We start from the raw sequence: 20,254 nt of genomic DNA, 5'->3' as shown, positions 1-20,254 counted from the left end.
GTCACACTGTGGGGACCCTATATAAGGGCCCACATGGTGAGGAACCAAGGCCTCCTGCCACAGGAGTGAGCTTCCTTGGAAGTGGATCTTCCAGTCCCATTCAAGCTTGAAGACAATGACAGTCCCAGCCAATGTCCTCATCCTAGCCTCATAAGCATCTTAGTACCTGGCTAAGATGCTCCCAAATCTCTCAACTGCAGAAACAGCAGGGAATAAATGTTTAAGCAGCTGAATTTGGGGATAATTTGTGACCCTACAACAGATATCTAATCTGTCCACGCCCTCACCGCTGCATATCTACCTGAGGATAGGAGAAGAGAAGCGAGATAAGAGCTAAACTGCTTTGCCCACTAGCATATCAAGATTGGCTTCAAGATCAGCCTGTATGAAGCCTTTTCTAACAAGTTCTGACCAGTGCCTCTTACTTGCGAGGCAAGCGCTCTGCCACTGAGCCACAATCCCAGGCCCCAGGACTAATTTTTCTTTCCTCCTAAAGGCTCTTGGGCACATGTTAATATATTTCTCTGCACCATGCATACTAGGAAGAGACAACACATACTATGAAAAGATGGTGGGCAAAGTGTCAGGAGACCTGGCTCTCCTCATCGCTTACCCTGTTCACTTGCTACTAAAATTTCACCACTCAGTGCCCTAATTTCTCCATCATCTGAGAATATGTTAATGATAACTAGTAAGTAACATCATGAGAATCACAATAAAGAGTTGAGCACACTTAGTGAATAGAGTGCAACAGAACTATAATTTAGGGATTATACCTTATACTGTCTTACAATGCTCCCAAATCATTTCATACACAGGTTTTCTCCCTTTCTAGTCAATCACCTCCATGAGGTGCACTGTGCAATTTTTCTTGGTATCTGTCCCAACATTGAGTCCTTTCAGACAAATAATACACATACAATCATTGTTTAAAAAGTATTTTATCCAAGTTGTTGAATCGTCTTCATTCTTAAGTAAACTGCACAAACTACATATGCCTCCTTCACAGCGTGACAAGTGTCCCTGCATTCACATTGATAACATGCTTCTAGAGTCTAGGTAAGGAGAGCTGTATAGTTGGCTATGTGTTCTTTTAGGGCAGGGGTCATGTCTCATTAATCCTTGTATTCCCAGCACTTACTATAGTATCTAAGCACACAGAGGGGGTCCAGTTGTTATGGACCACAGTATGTCCCTTGGTCCCAAATTCATAAGTTGATGCCCTAACATCCAAATGTGACTGAATTTGGAGACGGGGCCTGTAGGGAGGTAATTAGGGTTAAATAAAGTCATAAGGATGGGGCCCTAAGTGAATAGGGCTGGTGTCCTTATAAGAAGAGGGAGAAACTCCAGGACACGCCACACAGAGAAAAGGCCATGTGGGAGCACAGCCAGGAGTTGAACATGCACAGAGCGCAAAGAGCTGTGAACTCAGTCAGCTGGCACCTTGACCTCGAACTTCCAGAACTGTGAGAAAATAAACTTGTTCTTTAAGCCATTCAACCTATAGAAATATTTTTATGGCTGCCTAATTAAAATACTAGTAATGCCTTAAGATAAATTAATAAATAAATGATGTAAACTTTAACAAAATACTTTTTGATGTTCTCTCCACTCAGTAAGCCTAAAACCAAAAACTTAATCTTTGATTTTGCTTACACTGGTTTTTGGGGAAATTTCCAGATTCATATAAACATTATAATAGCACAATATAGCTGGGCATTATAATAGCCCCAGAGACATGTGATTTTTCCATTCTCCTTCCTAGTAAGCATAAGCAGTTCTTACTTAAAGATCACCAGGAGAATCAGACTGCTGGAATGGAGGTGGTAAGAAACAGAATAGTCATTGGCTAGAAAGGAGGGAAAACTAGGCTATTGCTCAGAGGACAGCATATTATTCTGTAAACAGTCAAGGTAAAACATGGCTGATGAATAAGAGCTTCTGGATAGAAGAACTATAAACTTTGGCAGGAACTGCTGAATAGTGCTGATGAAGAGGCCTCCTGCTGGGAGCTACAATGGAAAAAGTGACCTCAGAGAGGAATTTAACACAGAAAAGCCCCCCAAAAGATGAAACACCATGGAGTTTTGATTAAGTTATTTGGTTCCAAGCTTATAAAACTGTAAAGCTGCTTCAGCCAAAAAATACCGATTACATGGACTTTATGGGAGATTACTCTTCATTCTAATTGTAGCTTAGAGTTCCAAAGTTTCTCTGCCTCTCGCTCTTCACAACGGATCCATGGCACTACAAACACATTCTTCTACAGAGGCCCAGGTAGGAGAAGCAAAGTAAGTTATTCTAGAGGCACTGGACCTTGAGGACTCCACGTTTCCTGGAGGCTTCCCAGCAGAGGGCACTCAGATCAGGGACTCCAGAAAAGAACAGCAAAGGCTGCACTAGAAAGAAATCCTAACAAGGCCTTTCCCTCTCTCCTGCCCCAACTAGAGAGGGCACCTCTGCCACAAAAAAAGAAAAAAGAAAAGAAAGAAAAAAAAAAGTTTAGATTTATTAGAGCAGCAATTTACATCTTTTACTACTGGTATTTAGCCAGTTTGAGGGAATGTTTCAGAGCGGGGTCTGTTGCTATGTGACTGATGCTGAAATTCATTGAATAAATCAGGCTTTTGTAAGGAAAAATGAAAGCCATAATTTCATATGGGTCTGAACAAAATCATAACTTAGGGAAAAGAGAAAAAAAAAAACCACTTCACCATCCCACTCCAAAATGGCTTTTGTTTTTAAATATAGATCTACATTTTGAGCAAAGCATGAATCAAGTCACATATTTAATGCCAGCAAAGTGTAATTTTAGAGGCCTTCCAGAAAGAGAGGGGGTGTGAGCACATAAAACTTATTTATATTTTTATTTATGCTACTTCCCACAGATTGAAAATAAATTTTCAAGAGCATTTCTCAAGCCAATCTAGTCCTAGTCTGACAATATGCTTATCTAGCAGTGCCCTCTGGTGTTGAACTGGGTCCTTTTAGTTTGCCTTGAGGTGAAAAGGCACCTTCAGTAGCACTCATTTGTTCATCAAGTATTTGCTGAACGTCTATAATGTGCCTATTATGTGCCAATTACTGTGGAGAGTGGTGGGAGACAACAATGTATGAAAAAGTCACAGCTTCTTATTCTGTCCTTGAGGAGCTCATGGTCATTAAGAAGGGAGACAAATGTACACTGAAATGCAAAATTATTTATCCAAACAACTTGACCTAGTTTTTCATTAAAATGAGGCAAACACAACTGGGGCTGTCTCCTTTCCTAAACTGTGTTGGACACTTTGACATTAGCAGGCATCTGGCTGGCTTTATACAGAACAACTTTGGCCAATGAAATAGGGAACATCATCTGAAATAGAGTAAACATCTCAGGACATAATAGTGGGATTGTCCTGGCTCTAAAGATTTGAGAAAGTGCCTTCCACAGTCAAGCCCGATGCACTTCTGGTGGTTACCTAGTCACCAGATCCAAAACATAAATACGACATGTTACACTTTTCACTTCTATCTGGAAGGATAGATTGTTCTTCTACCAATGTGATTAAAGTTCTCAAACGAAGTCAGATGAGACCCTAAAGTTATTAAGAGACCCTAGAAATTTATCATATACTATTTGAGGATTCGTGGGTCTGCAGATTTTCTGGTGTCATAGAAGCACACCCTGTTGTGAGCAGGTACATCTCCAGGACTTCTGGGAGAGCAAAGGAAATCTTAATTTGTGGGCACTTTCCATCAAGAATAAAAGTGAAATTCTAATACTGTTGAAATAAAGGAGCCAGGAAAATCAATGGATCAGGAATAATGCTTTATACCATTTTGTAATGCAAATTTGCCATTTTTTCCCCATTCTTGTTACTATTGTTTCCTAATCAGACCTAAGACCCTGGTGTAGGGGGGATCTAAAATTTGCTTCTAACCAATGGAACAGGGGGAAGAGGAAGGATGTGTCTTGGGAAGGCCTATGTGGCAAAGAGCTGAGAATAGCCTCCCACCATCCCATTGACAACTGAGGCCCTCACAAGGAAGACTGCTGACCACCACAGGAGCGAGGAAGCAGATCCTTCCCCAGGCAAGCCTCAGATGAGACTGTAGCCCAGGTAACACCTCCACTGCACCAATTAACCCATGCCCAGACCACCTGTCCATAAAAGCTATAAGATCATAAATGTGCAGTTTTAATCTGCTAATAGTATCATGCAATGATAGATAATACAGATTTTGAGGTATTTTTATTTTAAAATATTTCATTATAAAAGTAACATAAGTAAAAGCTAAAATATTGAGGAAAGATAAAGTTTTCCATTCATTGCTCTGCCATCCTACTATAACCAGTTAGTAATTTCACCCACTTTGTCACATTCTAACATGTACTTGGTGAGTTACTTGCAGCCAGGATTACATAATTTTAATGAGTACATAATATACCTTTCATAGATCTGTTTATTGACTATTTACCTTGACCAGGGGATGACAAAGTACAGCCTCACACTTGACTCCTGTTCTAAACTTCAAGTGATTCATAATTTGAGTTACAAAACAATACTGTTTGGAAAGTTTTTGTGCATATTATTTTCATACTTGGATATTAACAAAAGAGGAATAACTGGGTCTAATTGACAAAAGACATTTTTAATGCTGAAACTGTCCCTCACTCTCTTATAATATTCAAGCTATGATATAATATGGATGGAGGTGACAGGACGGAAAGGAAGGCCTGGCACTCTCATAGGTAAGCACTTCTCTGGTCTCTATTAATGCCGACATGTGGATTTACACTCTTGACAAGCATATTTTCAATTCTGATTTAAGATCAACTCAAGAGGGAAATAACAGTAAGTGCAACAGAAAAACAAACCCACTCAAATAAATCTTTTACTTTATACAAAAGATGGAAAAGCAGGCAGAAATAAACTCTCCACATTTCACAATATACATGAAGTGCCAGCTCAAGCTAGCTACAGAGGTCAGAAGGCGCTGGGAGAGCAGAGTAAGGGAAGAGGTGGTGGTTTCAATGAGGAGCCAGCAGCAGCAGCTGAGTGTGGGTGAGGAAGAGGTACAGCGGTTCCACCCCTCTGAACACATCCTCAGCATAAATATGAGTACAACTGTAACTAAACTGTCTCTAATAAGAGTTCTAGAGCAACAACTCTATGGTTTTAAGCAATACAAAATCTTTTATCTGAAAAAGTTTTATTCTTCAGAAAGAAAACTTATGGAATGAGAAGAGCTAAATCGACTCTATGTCCAAGATAAAAGATAAAGCAGTTAAATGGGTCTGAAATTCAATCTTTTATGAATAAAGTGTTGAGAAGTACAGATGTCATCTTCTAAGGGTAATATTCTGAAATATAAACAAAAAAAAGTTCAAAATGCAACTTTTTTCTGAGTCATGTAATTAAATGCAAAATTAGAAAGCTATTTAATGTAATTATCCCATTATGCCAACAAAGTATGAAAGAAATAATATACAAAACATTCATTTTATTAAAATGTCCCTGTTAAATGTCAATGAATTTAATATCTCCTAAAGAAGTGTTCTTTTAGTTAGAACTACTAATAATAGTAATAATCCTTATTACCTCCTCATAAAGATTATGTTAAAAAATTCAGTAAAATGTAACTAATTTCCCAACTTCTTTTAACATCGCATTTCAGTTACTCACTGAATAATTAAATGCATACCTTCATGAAATACTCTGGGAAACTATGAAATTCTCCACAGAGGTGGGGAGTCAAACAATTTTTGCAAAAATAATAAGGAAGATATTACTCTGTACAAAACAGTTTTCTGAAGTATGAAAATGTAACTTTTTTTCTTGAATATTTCTACGGCAAAAGAAGCAATCGTTCCATGAATGACTTAATTCACATTTTAAAATTTTGTCATGATTTTCCTTTTTCAGTTTATTGACAGTTATCTGAAAACTGACCTGAGGGTCTGGCAGCATAAACCCGTCAGTGAGTTTATAATAGACTATTGTAGAATCAGACTCCACGATGGCGAGAGTGAAAGACATCGGCAAATCCGGATTCCCTCGTAGTTTCTGAGATGCCTTCAAGATGTCCCTTATCCTGAAAATAAAGACATGATATACTTAGGAGTTACACTCACTCAGCTGAGAATAAGACTGAATACTGTGAAATCTTGGGAAGAGGCAGGTGATTATATTACAATGCTGAGGAAATGTCTGAAGGCTGAAAATAAGTATCTCAGCTCTTCTCACACAGGAAATCCTGCACGTAAGTGCTATCTGTTGACTCTGAGTCCTTTTCAAAAGCATTCCCCTTTCTGTCCTTATCAACTGTATTCTGTCCTTATCAACCTACTAAGGGGGCTAACACTGTCCTGTGTATATAAATTGACTAATGGCCACAGGTGTTATTTTTTTTCAATTATCCAACATGGTGTTATATAGTGGAACAATTGGTATTCAGGTATGGTTCTAAAAAATAGACTTAATAAACTTCACCCCCATGTTTTTATATGGTGGTTATGAATTACTATCTTTCAATGGTTATATAACAATCTACTGATTCCTACTTCACCTAGTCATTTCTCTATTGTTATAAAGTTATTTTGGTTTAATTTGGGAGGCAGAGAAGAGTGATCCTAATACACTGTCATGGTCCTCTTTGTACATACGACTGTTTCTTTTTTAATATTTCTAGTTTTCCCAAGTATCAGAATTATTAGATATGAGTAGAGATACTTTTGTGGTTCTCTGTATGTATTCTGACACTTAAAGAAAATTAAGAGAAAAATATACAAAGAAATAAAACTTAAAAAAATTTTTTTGGTAATGTTAGTATTTCTGTGTGCTTGCTGTGGAAAATAAATAAACAAAATCTAATATAAAGGTCCTCAAAGGATTATTAGCCTTTGACCACACATTAAAAATCCTTATTACCTACTCATAAAGATTATGTTCAAAAATTCAGTAAAATGTAACTAACTTCCCAAGGAGCTTTCTTAAACAGGCAAATAAAAAATGGTCAGCTGGTTTTTTAATTAAGCCAACCAATTTTCTAGAAATTGGAAAAAGATTTGCTAGTATATTACTATTCTACAACTGAATATATATTCTGATTCCAATTACACATATGTTAAATATACTTGATATTATACTGAAGGTCTCTGATGATTTGTTTTTCTATTGATATGGTTGGATTTATGTCTGTCATTTAGATTCTTGTATCAATCTGTTTTGTTCCTTTGATCTTCTTTTACCATGTTCTTTTGTATTAAATTGATACTTTCTAGAGCACTATTTTCTTATTTGTTTTTATTATAGTTTCTAAGTCTCTTAGTGGTGTCTCTAGAGGTTACCATGGAATCTTATCACAATTTACCTCAGACTAATACTAACCTACTAAAATACTGAAACTGCTCCACTATACCTTTATTCCTTTTATATCTTTGTGCAATTATTGTTGTACATTATCTGTATGATATAAATTCATAAATACAATGTTATAACTATTTACATAAAACCTTCAGTCTTTTTTTTCAGTGCTAGGGATTGAACACAGGGCCTCGCTCATGCTAGACAAGTGCTACACCACTAAGCTATATCCCCCATCCCTAATCTTAAGCTTTTAAAAAGTTAATAGGAAAAATAAGAAGATATATTAAGGTCTTTCATATTAACATATTTGACATTTCTGGCATTCTTCATTTCTTTACTCTCTGATGTCATTTCCTTGTTCCATATAGCTCCATTTCCTCCCTCAAGCTTTCTGTTAAAATTGTCATATATATTACTTGTTAATATGCTATAAACCTTGTCAGCTGACAAAGTGCAAAGGCAATTTAATGGGGAATATCTTTTCAACAAGTGGTGCTATAAAATGAAGATGGTCTACCTCTAAGTCTACATAACACTATAAAAAGGTTTTACAAGCCATCAAGTAGTCATTGAATACAAATACCAGTTTTATTACCTTACAAACTGAGACAAAATGTTTGTATACACCACTCTCTCCATGGTTACTGCTAAAAACAAATACTAACTCAAATATACTAAGGTACACTGTGCCCTTAGTGGAAATATAGAAAATGTTCTGTTACAGATAGCTGATCTCAGAATCTGACTTAGTCCTTAAAATATAATATCCCACCATGTTGAACTACATGACAGAGAGCGAGATTCCTACGAGCAGTTTACTTCAGAGAGATTCATACAAAGAAACTGCAGACATTAATCAGATACTTCATTACTCGGCACTAATGGGAAGTGACACTTTATAAAATAGCATTCCTTATATCATCAATGCAAATCTCAGTGTAATTAAATATTTTGCTTCTTCAAAAGTGGCAAACCAATATCTAAATTAATAATCACAGGAAAAGATTAATTTTTATATAGTGCCCACCTTGTATTAATTTTTTTTTCTAAAATGGTAAGAACACTACAAATTGACTATAATTTTAATTTGTCTTAATTTTCTGTTGCATATATCCCAGTTATTTCTCAATATGCAATATACATAAAACCACTGCAGTGCCATAAGTTAAAAATTTGTTTCTCTAAACATCCCTAACTGGCAAATGAGAATAAGATGACACAAGAATGAAAAGAAACCTACCGAAATAATTTTTACACATTTTCTCTTCTTCAAAATATGATACAGTTTAAAGCAAAGGGAGTGTGTGTTTAAGATCAACTGTGTGAGAATTCTAGCCCTTAAACTGAAATTTAGGATAGAAATTTCCATCTCATTCACTGTTCTTCTTTCATTCTCAATTGATACTTGTTTTCAGAGTTCTTTGAATATAAACAGCAAAACATTTTCAGAAATATTCAAAACACCCATGTGGGAAAGCTGAAGGCTTGAAAATTAGCTCAGAGTTGTAAAGGGGGTTTTGTTTTCAGAGTTGAGGGAAATCACTGTCAAAAATGAAATGGAAGTTCCCATCTCTCAGCTCTTATTATCCTACTTGGTAGTCTGTATATTGGGAAAACTACCAATGAATCTTCACAGTAATATCAGAATAAAATAGTTTTTCTGACTCTGTTACCTAAAGCACACTTGGAAAGTCTTACCAAGTTTCTTGTTCAGGATTTTAGCTAATCTATTTTTATTATACGTACCCACTGAAGACCTTTCTTGTTTGTTTCTATGAGATACTATCTATGAGATACTGCATAAATCCATAAAAGTATTTACTTTGTCTTTAAGTCAGCAGACGGTGTTTTCTCGATTTATTAACAACAATAACAACAAAGAGTTTTGAAGTTCTACTTAAAAACTCACACATACTTGTAAAGATGCTGAGAATGGTGAAGCATCACCAGAATGTTAAAACTCACTTAATTTCAAAAAAACACATGGGAAAAGTCCCATCTAAAGAAAAAGATCTATAAAATCATGGCTGTTGATTATCAGCAACAAAATTTGTTGTTCACAGATTTTCCCCTCTCATAACTGTTCACTGACAAGCTCTACAAATTGAAGAAAATAAGGTGATTCTAAAGCTTATTATAACTAACTTGACAAGAAACCTGAAGTAAATACACAGTTAATGCTATTCAGCTAATGTCCTTAGCCCAAGTTATTTAAATATCTTCCACGAATCTTAACATTGTTTTTTTGTTTGTTTGTTTTTAGGTTTTTTTTTTTTTTTTTTGGTAATGATCCTAAAATAGAGACTAAGTTATCTCTGGAGATTTAGAGTGAGGACAAGAAGTTGAAGAAAACATTACTTTTAACTATAAATCTTGTTGAAATAGAGTGCAGTATGGGTTAAAATTAGTATTCATTGCAATGCACAGAACATAGTGTTTCCTTCTGTCCTCAATGTGGCCAAACTGGTGTGTGCTGCAGCCTTATCAATAAAAGGTACTAACTCCTTGATATGCCTCAGGATGTAATGGGATGATACATATAATGCAACTCTGAAATACAATGCAAAATTAACTTGATGCCAGAGGCACCAAGAAGCCATATTCATCCACTAGCCAGTCCTAAAGGAAAGTTCCACAGATAATAGAACACCTCCTCAGGAATCATGCCAATCCCTTCCTAGAAAAAAAAAAAAAAATCAAAGCAGTTGAAATCTCAAGAGGATTTACTGAACAATCAAGTGCCTGTGTGGCTATTCCCTCAGTGGGAAATTATTCTGCTAAAATAAATTAGAAGATCCCCCACACCCCCCTTTTTTTTTGAAGGGAGGAGAAAAAGATGCTGTGTCAGTTGAAAGAAGCTGCCAGACTTGGAGGTTTCACCAGCAAGCAGACGTAGGGTGAGGACACACACATCCTGATGTGAAGGAAGCCAAATGACAGCAGGAACTTCACTAGTTATTAGATCTGAGGCATCAGATAAAACAGCGGTCATTAAATAAATTATAATAAGGACTATGCTTTTCAAAGGGGAATATTTTTCAGTTACAGGGAAATAATAATGGAGCATCTGATTTCAGTAAAATGTGTGGCATTTTAGGATTAAATTGCATAACTAAAAATATCTCTGGTTATGTTCCAAAGAAGTAACTCAGTGCTTGTAACCCTTTATTCCACCATTAACACAGTTCTTTCCCCCAAAACCAGGGGGAAAAAAACAGGTACAAAAGGGTGGGGTGAATATAGATGAGGAAGAATTTAGCTAAATTCTTCACTAAAAGGAAAGGACAGCATTGGCAGTCTAGTCTGCCTCTTCAAATTTGTGATTGTTCTCTGTCCTCCGATGCACATTATAGTTACAATGTAAAGTGTGGGAAATGGTGATAAATCCTGCAAGTAAATGGATTTTCCAGACAGTCTAAATTTTGGAAACTCTTGGAAGGATGCTTATAATATATACTTTGTTCTTTGGGCATTTTAGTAAGTCTCTGCTGCAGATATTTAGTCATTCAACAAATACTTACTTAGCACCTGGTATCAGATACCAGGCTAGGCACTGAGGATACAGTAATGTTCAGAACAAAGTCCCTGCATACTGCTTGGTGAAATTAGCCAACCCGAAAGGGCTACATTTTATATGATTACACCTGTTTAACTTTGTGAAAAAGGAGAAACTATAGAGAAAGTAAAAAGTTCAACAGCTGTTGGAGAGGAGGCTGGAATGGGCAGAGGAGATGAACAGCTGAAGCACAGGGGATTTTTTTAGGGCACTGAAGTTATTGTGTATGCAATGGTGCACACATGACATTAGGTGTTTTTCAAAAGCCATAGGACTGCATAATAAAAAGAATGAACTCCAGGGGGATGGGGTTGTGACTCAGTGGTAGAGCACTTGCCTAGCATGGGTGAGGAACTGGGTTCAATCCCCAGCACCACATAAAAATAAACAAATAAAATAAAGGTATTGTGTCCACCTACAATCATAAAAAAAAAAAAAAGATGAACTACAAAGTATGCACTTTCGTTAATGTGTCAATTAATGTGATTAATTATAACAAATGTACCATATTAATGCAAGATATCAACAGAGGAAACACTATCTGGACCAGGGCTTATAGGGAAATCCTCATACTTAATCACATTTTGTGTAAATCTGGAATTGTTCGAGAAAAATAAATTACACACACATGCACGCACACACTCCAAGACTTTGGCTTGAGCTTCAGAATGAACAGAGTTGCCATTTAAAGACCTGGGGAAATGTAAGGAGCAAATGTAAGGGCAAATCAAGACTTCTTTTTGGACATGCTGATTTGAGATGCCGTTTTCACTGCAGTGGAGACAGCAAATAGGCTTTAAATAGAGGGGTCTGAAGTTCATAGGGGAGGCTGAAGTGGAGATTAAAATTTGGGAGTCATCAGTATTTTGAAATACTGATAAAATACAAAGAAACCCAAAACTGTGAAAACAAATGAGGCTACTTAGGGAGTGAGTATAATTCTTTATGGCTTAGAAGACTGAGCCATATAGCACTTAACCAGCAAACAAAAACGTTCTGGAGAAGTGAAGAAATGGCAAGTGATGGAGTTACTTAACCTTCTCAAGTCCCCGAGTGATATTCTTGCACTAACAGTTGGTTATTTCCTATATCCTAACAGATGTATAATTGATATCCATCACAGAAAATAGAAACAAGCATTACAATTCCTAATATCTTACTCAAATTTTTCCCTCCTTTGTTTCAAGAGTGTTTCCTTGTAGTAGCAAAACTCTGCATCTAATTTTCTCTTACTTTTGAATGAATAGGTCTTCCAATTCCTTAATTCTTACTAGGTTCTTCTCCAAATATGGCTTCTCAGAAGTAGGGTTATTTTTAAAATATTCTTTCTCTTTCTTTCCCTCTTCTCCTCCCCTCCTCTATCATTCCCATCTCTCACTTCACATACTTTCTCTCTCACAGACATCACACTGCTTTGCAAACATACATGCACAATCCAGGGCTTTCTCACCAGCTGCTGGCAATTCCTCCATCTGCCACTACTCATGCCCAGTCATAATGAACAATTTGCAATTTGCAGGCTTTCTCAGCCCTCAGAACTTTGCCTAGAAGGTATTACTTCTGCCAGGAACATCCATCCCTCTTCTGTATTATATGTCTGTGCATAATTAAACAACTTCTCCTCTAGCAAGTCTTCCCAGACTCACCTAAATCCCATACCACTAGTAGAGGTTCAGTCTTCTACCTCTGCAGCCCTCCTCAGTGCCTTGGATGTATCTCTCATTACATTTATCCCCTGGACATAAATGTCTATCCATCTTGGCTCTAGACTGTCATAATCTCACGGGAAAATCTGGGATATTTTGTACTCTTAAACCCAGGTATCTAATAATAAATGAGTAACTTAGAAAAATAATAGGACAATCTACAATTTACCGTTTATCCCCTCCCCAAACCAAAACACGCTTCTGTTTTGCCACTAGTCTACAATTATATTCATATTCATTTATGAGTATATGTTAAAGCTTAAATTAAAAGTGTAAGCATAGACATTTAGATCATTTTTACTAAGGGTATATCATTTTAGAGTAAGAACAATAAATAAAATTTTAATTTTCCCCACATAGTTCAGGGTTTATAATATTGATTCTTTTCCTTCTTCCCATAAAATACTAATGCAATAGATTTAAAAAAATAATTGGTCAATTTATATTATCTAGGTGACTACATGATATATTACTGGGATAATGTAAACGGCTAATAAAATATTTTCAAAAGTAATCATGTCCTTGAAAGAAAAATTACTATTGACAGGTCTTTAAAAACTATATTAGGAGAAATTAATTCTGTCAAAACAGAAGGGACAGTTCACTTAACTCAATGTAGGAAGAAAAAGGAGTGCATTCCTTTGAAAACAACACTGTGGCAAGTAGGTATGATCCAAAAATCAAGCATCAGATTAAGAAAATCAGAGGCTAGGAATCCTAACTTTGACTGCAGGACTCATTTCTTATGTTTATTGAATTGTTTTCATTTCTCCTTAGGAATAACTTTAACTGAACAAAAATTTTGTCCAAAAGAGTAAATGGCAAAATTTCTTAGACCTTTACTTTATGACAGCTGAACTAGCAGATGAGCAATTTAGTACATGGAATTTGAAGTGTTTTCATAATTTCTAGAGTAACATTCAGACTTGAAAGAGATGCCAGGAAAGAACATACTGTAGGATTGTTTGTCCTCACTAGGGAAATATTTTATAATTAAGTTGTAGTTAACTAACAAATGACAGAGTTTGGTCAGGTTTTACAAACAATAGATTCTAAAGCTTGGGAACACCAATAAAGGAGATGACGATCAAGCATTATACGCTCTTTGTAAATAATATGAAACTACCTCCAGCAAACTGCCAACTCCTCTGGCTCTCTGGTTTTATATTTTTCCAGTTTCCCCATTTTTTATGGTGTTTTTGGGGGACTAGGGATTGAACCCAGGAACACATTACTACTGAACCACATCCCCAACACCTTTTTTTTGGACCCAATACCTTTATTTTATTTATTTATTTTTACGTGGTGCTGAGGATCACATACTAGGCAAGTGCTCTGCCACTGAGCTACAGCCCCAACTCCCCCAGCTTCTCTATTAATAAAAATATGATTAAAGTTTCTCAGGAATGCAGAGCATTAAAAAAAACCCAAAACATTCCATGTTCAAGCGGTTAAGCAGCAAAGCCTAAATAGTATTTTATAACTGGGTATTGTGTAGTATATGGCAAGTAATTTTTTTCTAATAGTAAATATCAAAGTTGGAAAATTACTTCTTTATTTATTTTATTTTATTTTTTTTGGAGGGGTTGTACCAGAGATTCAACTTAGGGCCACATCCCCAGCCCTATTTTGTATTTTATTTAAGACAGGGTCTCACTGAGTTGCTGAGGCTGGCTTTGAACTCACAATCCTTCTGTCTCAACCTCCCAAGCTGCTGGGTTTACACCACTGCACCCAGCAGCAAGTTACTTCTTAATATAAAATTAATATTCCTGACACAATGTAATCCATTCAAATTCTAACAGGCTTTCTTGATTGAGAATCAAAAGGGGAAGGTAGCATTAAAAGGTCCTGAGAACAATATATACTAGCCAAACCCCACTTTATCATAAGAGATGAGATTACTTTTGTGATGAAGGAAAGAGCTATGCCAGGTACATGGAAGGGGTTCTGGGATGGCTGGAAAAGTTCTTGCTCCTCACTTGATCATAGTTACAATGGTTAGAGTATCTGCTTTATGATAACTCTTTAATCCATATATTTGTATTGTGTGGTTTTCTGAATCTGGTTTTATTTTACAATAAAATATTTTTTAAATGCCAATAAAGTAGGAAGAATTCTAATAGCTAAGAAACAGCTTTTTATATGTAAAATTATGATAAAACAAATGGCTTGTATACCTTGGATGAAATATGACTATATTCAAATTAAGAAGTTTTTCATTAATAAACACCCCAAAAACAATGAAGGATGAAGTTAAAAACTGGAAAACACAGCCAACAAAACATACTGTCAAGAATGTTTAAAGAACTCATACAAATTAATGAGAAAACTACAAACAATCCAATAGGCAAAGAATATGCACAGACATTTAAGAGAGGAAATAACTACATCAAGAAATGTTCAATATTACTAGTAAACAGAAAAATGCAAATTAAGACATTCAGATAATCCATTCAACTGGCAAAAACTTATGTGACAATACCAAATGCTGAAGACAATAAGATTCCAAAGGATTTTGTTTACATTGGTAAAAAGTAATGAGGCAACCACTTTGGAAGTAGTTTGCAATTATCTCCTAAAGACGAACATCAGTAGCACTCTATCATCAGAAGAGCAGACGTAAAAACTGTAGTACAATAACACAATGGAAAGTTATCTAGTAGTCCAACAAAATGCACAATGGATTAATTTTAGAAACACAGTATTAAGTGTGTAAGATGAGCCTCAAAAAATTACATACTTTTTTATAAAATTAAAAACATCTAGGGCTGGGGTTGTGGCTCAGAGCCAGAGCACTTGCCTAGTATGCGTGAGGCACTGGGTTTGATGCTCAGCACCATACAAATAAAATAAAGATATTGTGTCCACCTATAACTAAAAAATAAACATTAAAAAAAAAATTCTCCTTATTGAACATAGGATTCAGGATAACTTATCTTAGGTCAGTAGAAGTAGGAAAGAAGAGATCCATAAGATCTAATGTCAGTCATTGTTAAGAATACAGCTTTTTTTGGGTGACCGGTTTGGAGATTCTTGTTACAGTATCAGTAACTAATTAAGTAAATAAATAAAAAACAATCAAGAACTAATAATGAGAGTATATCATGAAATAAATATATATGTAATTCAGTTCTGTGCAGCTAAGATTTTTTTATAAAGGCCCCACCAGCTTTCTTTGATTTCAACTTGCATGTTGATCACACTCGTCACCACTTCCTACGGTAAGTATGATTTGTATCATATGATGCATCTTACATATCTCTTGTTTTCTGCAAAGGTCTTGCCTCCTTACCAAGAATATAAATATTTCCCACTTCCTTTGATTTCTGTTATAATAAGACCAAAACCACCTGCTCACCTTTGATGGCTGAGGGAAGCAGAGATGGGTGTAGGCAACACAGTCTGTAACCCTTCCCCTTCTATCTCAGTACCAACCAGGCAGATGAGCTGAAGTTCAGGTAATCCCACACAATTTACTTCATACCAACTTTTACCTGAAAGAATATCATTGAATGCACAACAATGTTTGTCAAAAACAAAAGATGAAAATTCCAAACTTCTACCTAATCCTCAGCTGAGTATACAATACTCATAATACTACCTCTCTCTCTATTTTCCACTCTTTTCTGTTACCTAGTTATTCCCAGTGTAAATGAATAAACCATTACAAAGTTAACTGGCAAAATTCATAGCAATCATGGGGCTGGGGTTGTGGCTCAGTGGTACAGCGCTTGCCTCAAGTGTGCAAGGCACTGGGTTCGATTCTCAGTACCACATATAAATAAAAAATAAAGGTCCATCAACAACTAAAATAACTAAAATAAAATTTTAAAAAGTTCACAGCAATCATAAACGATATATTATTATATATCAACAATGCTATATCCCAAACCAACTCCCCAAGCCCCCACCACAACTCCAATAACCAAGAAATATAAACAAACAACTTACTCTCCATGAGGTCCAGGTAAACCAAGAATGCTATATAAACTTGAGAGGCATCTCCAATATTTAATTCCATCATTTCTAAATACTGAAAATCAAAATATAATTGTCAAATAGAGAAGGAAAAATCTCTTAATATTTTCTTTCAATCAAAACATATTCACAACACACACAAACACACACACTCTTATATAACTGTCTTCTAGATTTAGTGGGCATTAAAAGGCAATATAAGATCTGATCTATCTAAAGAATCTGTAATTGTTAGATTAAACATATACATACGGTGTTCTCTCCAGTATTCACAAGAGATTGGTTTCAGGACCTTCCCCTACGACCTAACCCCACAGATTCTAAAATTCAAGATGCTCAAGTCCTTTATATAAAATGTATATAACTGATGCACATCCTCCTGTATACTTTAAATTAGATTACTTATAATATATAATACAATGTAAATACCATGTAAATAGTTGTTATACTTTATTGTTTAGGTAATAATGATAAGATAAATAGTCTGTACATGTTCACTACAGATGCATTTTTTTTTCCAAATACTTCCACTCTGAGGTTGGTTGAACCTGAGGATGCAGACAAAAATATGGAAGGTTGACTCTACTTAAAACTCTTAGGCAAATAACAATATGTGAGTGATTAAAACCATGTGAGTAGAATAAAAAAAAAAAAAAAAACATGGTAGAGGAGCTCTACTCCGGGATTGGTTGGTGAATATTTCATGATATAAATGGGACACAAGTTAAGTCCTAGGGGACATGTATAATTTTAATAAACAGAGAAGCAGAGATAGTATGGGAGATCACCACACATATTCAAGAAAGAAATCTGCCTGAGTAGAGAAAACTTCAATAGGATTTTTGTTGGGACATGTTAGTGGAGACTCTGTTTCCCTGGCTTCTTACTTGCATGTGGAAAGAATCTGCTAGAACACCACTCCTAGCCTCTCCACCCTTTCTCTCTCAAGAGTAGGGAATTATCTAATTACTGAATTTTAAAGAAGCAAAATTCTGCTTCTTTCAGAATTGCTAGTGGGCAAAAGAACATTTTTTAGGGACTTAACCCTGCAGGAGAAGCTGGAAATTATCAATACATATTAGGGACCAGGTATATAAGCAGACTAATGTAAGGTAAGACAAAAGGAGACGCCACATGCAAGCATATGTGAAGTTACCTTCTCCCATCTGCTTCATGATAAATATACAGGTATAGGAGAAGAAGGGTGTTGAGCTGTCTGCCCCAAACATCAAATGTGTTTGAAAGTGACACTGAAAATGTGATTTGGGGAGAGGTTGCAAGATATTTGTGGCCAAGCCAAAAGTGTGAATTTTATCCATAAACAAACACTGAGGATTTCTAAGAAGGAGAATAATATAATAAAAGGAGTGTATGCCCAAGGATGATGAACATGATAACATTTTACTGGATTCACTGAAGTCATTTTATTAAGTAATTTTCAAACTGAATTTTTTAAAAGGCAGAACTGTAAACACACTCATTATTATTACTTTTTTAAAAATCAGTTTACTCCTTCAAGTAGAAAAATCAAAAGAAAGATTTGATGATCAGGGTCTATATAGTTATTAGCTTCAAAGAGAAAAAAATCCGCAAATATGAAAATTGTCTGAAAGCAACATCAAATCCAGATTTTAAAAAAAAAAACTGTTACATTAAATACTTATATAGTGCTTTCTACATGCTAATGCTTTACAAAAAATTACTAACACTACGAGATAAGTACCAATATGCCAGCTTTTTAGGTAAAGAAACTGAGGCATAATGAAATTAAGCAAAGAAACTTTGACATAATAAGATCAAGCAACTCAGACCAAGGTGGGGACAGAACTAAGATTCCCACTGAGGGGGTCTGCATTTGAGTTCATGCTCCTAACCACTATGCTGCTCTCCTTGCTATTGTTTTTCTTTTTATGGCACTGAGCAACATTTCCATGTTACTGTTTCTTTCCTGGGAGGCTGAAAAGAGATAGAGACAGAAGACAAATTCGGGCAAGATAAAAAAAAAAAAAAATCACTCTTTTCAGACTTCTATCTTCAAATTTTTCGTTTTCTTGACTGTTTCCAGACAATTATCTGTGAATTACAGCTTTCAAACAGAAGAGAGCCAGTCTACTGTACTAGTTCAGTCCCTAAGATTCCTACAAAATTCACATATCCATTCACTGTCTATTCAGGAATTGGGACAATACTGGTATAAGGCAGCAATTCCCCAAGCAGAAGCAAGATAGGTGCTATCTTTATCTTCATTGCTGCTAATCAAGAGTGAGTAGCTCCGCCTTGAGCAAGAACTTCCTCAAAGTTTTCCAAGAAATCTAAAAAATTGGGAATTGGCAGCTGTGCGGAATCAAGGTGCACACCCCGGGTCCGAGGCTAAGTGTAAACGTGACTGCCTAAACGTTATCACTGGGGGTCCTAGATCTCATCCACGGCCCACACGCCGACTTGCACGGTCCCTGGGAACCAGCTAAGCCACGAAAGACGCTCTCTCTGGATAGCAAAACGGACAAGAGAGGAGTGCTTATGAGGGTCTCCAGACTGGGAAGGGAGGGGTCCCATATATGGTCCAGTTTAAGAATGGCTTGGTGCGGGGGTGGGGTTGCTAGGAGAGGTGTCAGCCAGGGTTCTACTCATTTAAACAACAAACCATCCTTCGCGCGGACGGTGCGCTTCGGTCCCGCTCGCTAGGCCAGCCGGCCTACTAGAACTCGAGCGCCGCCCGAGAGTTCCGCCTGCCTCAGGGACCGGAACTGGCGCCCTGCTCCTCTCGCGCCTCCTAACCTTCGGGTGGGTGCTCATCCAGGCGTCCGCCGGAGTCCACTTGTGAACGCCGCCGCCATCGCGAACGCCGCCCGAGTCCAGACCACTACAGCCTGGGGTCGGCTCAGAATCGCCACTCTCCTCCATGCCCGCCCGCGCGGCGCTCCCGTGGTGCACCACGACCCGGGCCCGACCAGAAGCAGGGGGGCGCGCGTCAGGGTTCCGCCTCCCACCCACCTCCCCCAGCGCCTGCTCAGAGGGATCAGATGCCGGAAAGTTGGGTCGGTCACTCCCTCTGACCAGGTAGCTAGCACCTGCGCGATCGCACTTTTAATCTGGGCTAATGTAGCGTGAAGGAGGTTCGAGAGTACCCTGAGCCCAGAAGCCCTTAACCCTTCTTCAGCCTGTGCACTTTGTAGCTCTCTGGAAAAAGTGGGGGACACTTAAATCCTCTTTGCGTTCTCCTTTCCTGGGAGGAGGCGGGGGCTCATTCAATGTCCTGGTCATAGAAATTTAAGCAGAGCCGTAAGTTTAGGGCAGACATACCTTTCAAGGTAAGAAGCACAGTTGTTTATGGATGGTCAGAAGTCAGCATAAGCACGTGACCTGGAGGCCAAGGAGGAGCAGTTTCTACCAGCAGTGAGGACATTATAAACATCTTTATGGATTTACCGAATGACATAGGGGGACCTTTGGAGGCTCCTGTCACGTCTTGGCAGGATCACTCTAATGTGTTGAGAATGGAGTGTAGCAGGCAAGAATAGAAGCAGGGAGTAGTTAGGAGGTGATCACATTAACCAGGACAAGAAAGGATTAACAAAAAGTCCTCGGCAGGATAGAACTTCTACTTCCAAACATGATAGACTAAGAAGCTGCTGCTGAAAGTGACACATAAGGAT

The 20,254-nt window shown here is 37.1% G+C and overlaps 1 protein-coding gene across 1 annotated transcript; it reads right to left on the bottom strand.

Annotated features, from left to right (window-relative positions):
* Window positions 1-4,221: 4,221 nt before the first annotated feature.
* Tsen15 (tRNA splicing endonuclease subunit 15) lies at window positions 4,222-19,551 on the bottom strand. The gene is made up of 5 exons (XM_046419559.1): window positions 19,377-19,551; window positions 16,572-16,653; window positions 15,979-16,114; window positions 5,940-6,081; window positions 4,222-5,350 (listed from the first exon to the last, which is right to left on the bottom strand). Exons 1-5 carry the CDS (start codon window positions 19,500-19,502, stop codon window positions 5,330-5,332), a joined length of 507 nt encoding a protein of 168 aa, XP_046275515.1. The 5' UTR covers window positions 19,503-19,551; the 3' UTR covers window positions 4,222-5,329.
* Window positions 19,552-20,254: the final 703 nt, after the last annotated feature.

Source organism: Marmota monax, unplaced genomic scaffold (genome assembly GCF_021218885.2).
Source record: "Marmota monax isolate L192 unplaced genomic scaffold, Marmota_monax_Labrador192_F-V1.1 WCK01_AAM20220418_F8-fsc00209, whole genome shotgun sequence".
NCBI lineage: Eukaryota > Metazoa > Chordata > Mammalia > Rodentia > Sciuridae > Marmota > Marmota monax.
This window is presented reverse-complemented; position numbering and strand designations above follow the sequence as displayed.

Coding starts and splice junctions, on each gene's coding strand:
- Tsen15 (XM_046419559.1), bottom strand. CDS start 19,502: ATGGAGGAGAGTGGCGATTCTGAGCCGACCCCAGGCTGTAGTGGTCTG. Junction 16,115..16,571: donor TTACCTGGACCTCATGGAGA/GTAAGTTGTTTG, acceptor ATATTCTTTCAG/GTAAAAGTTGGTATGAAGTA. Junction 5,351..5,939: donor TTATGCTGCCAGACCCTCAG/GTCAGTTTTCAG, acceptor TTTATATTTCAG/AATATTACCCTTAGAAGATG.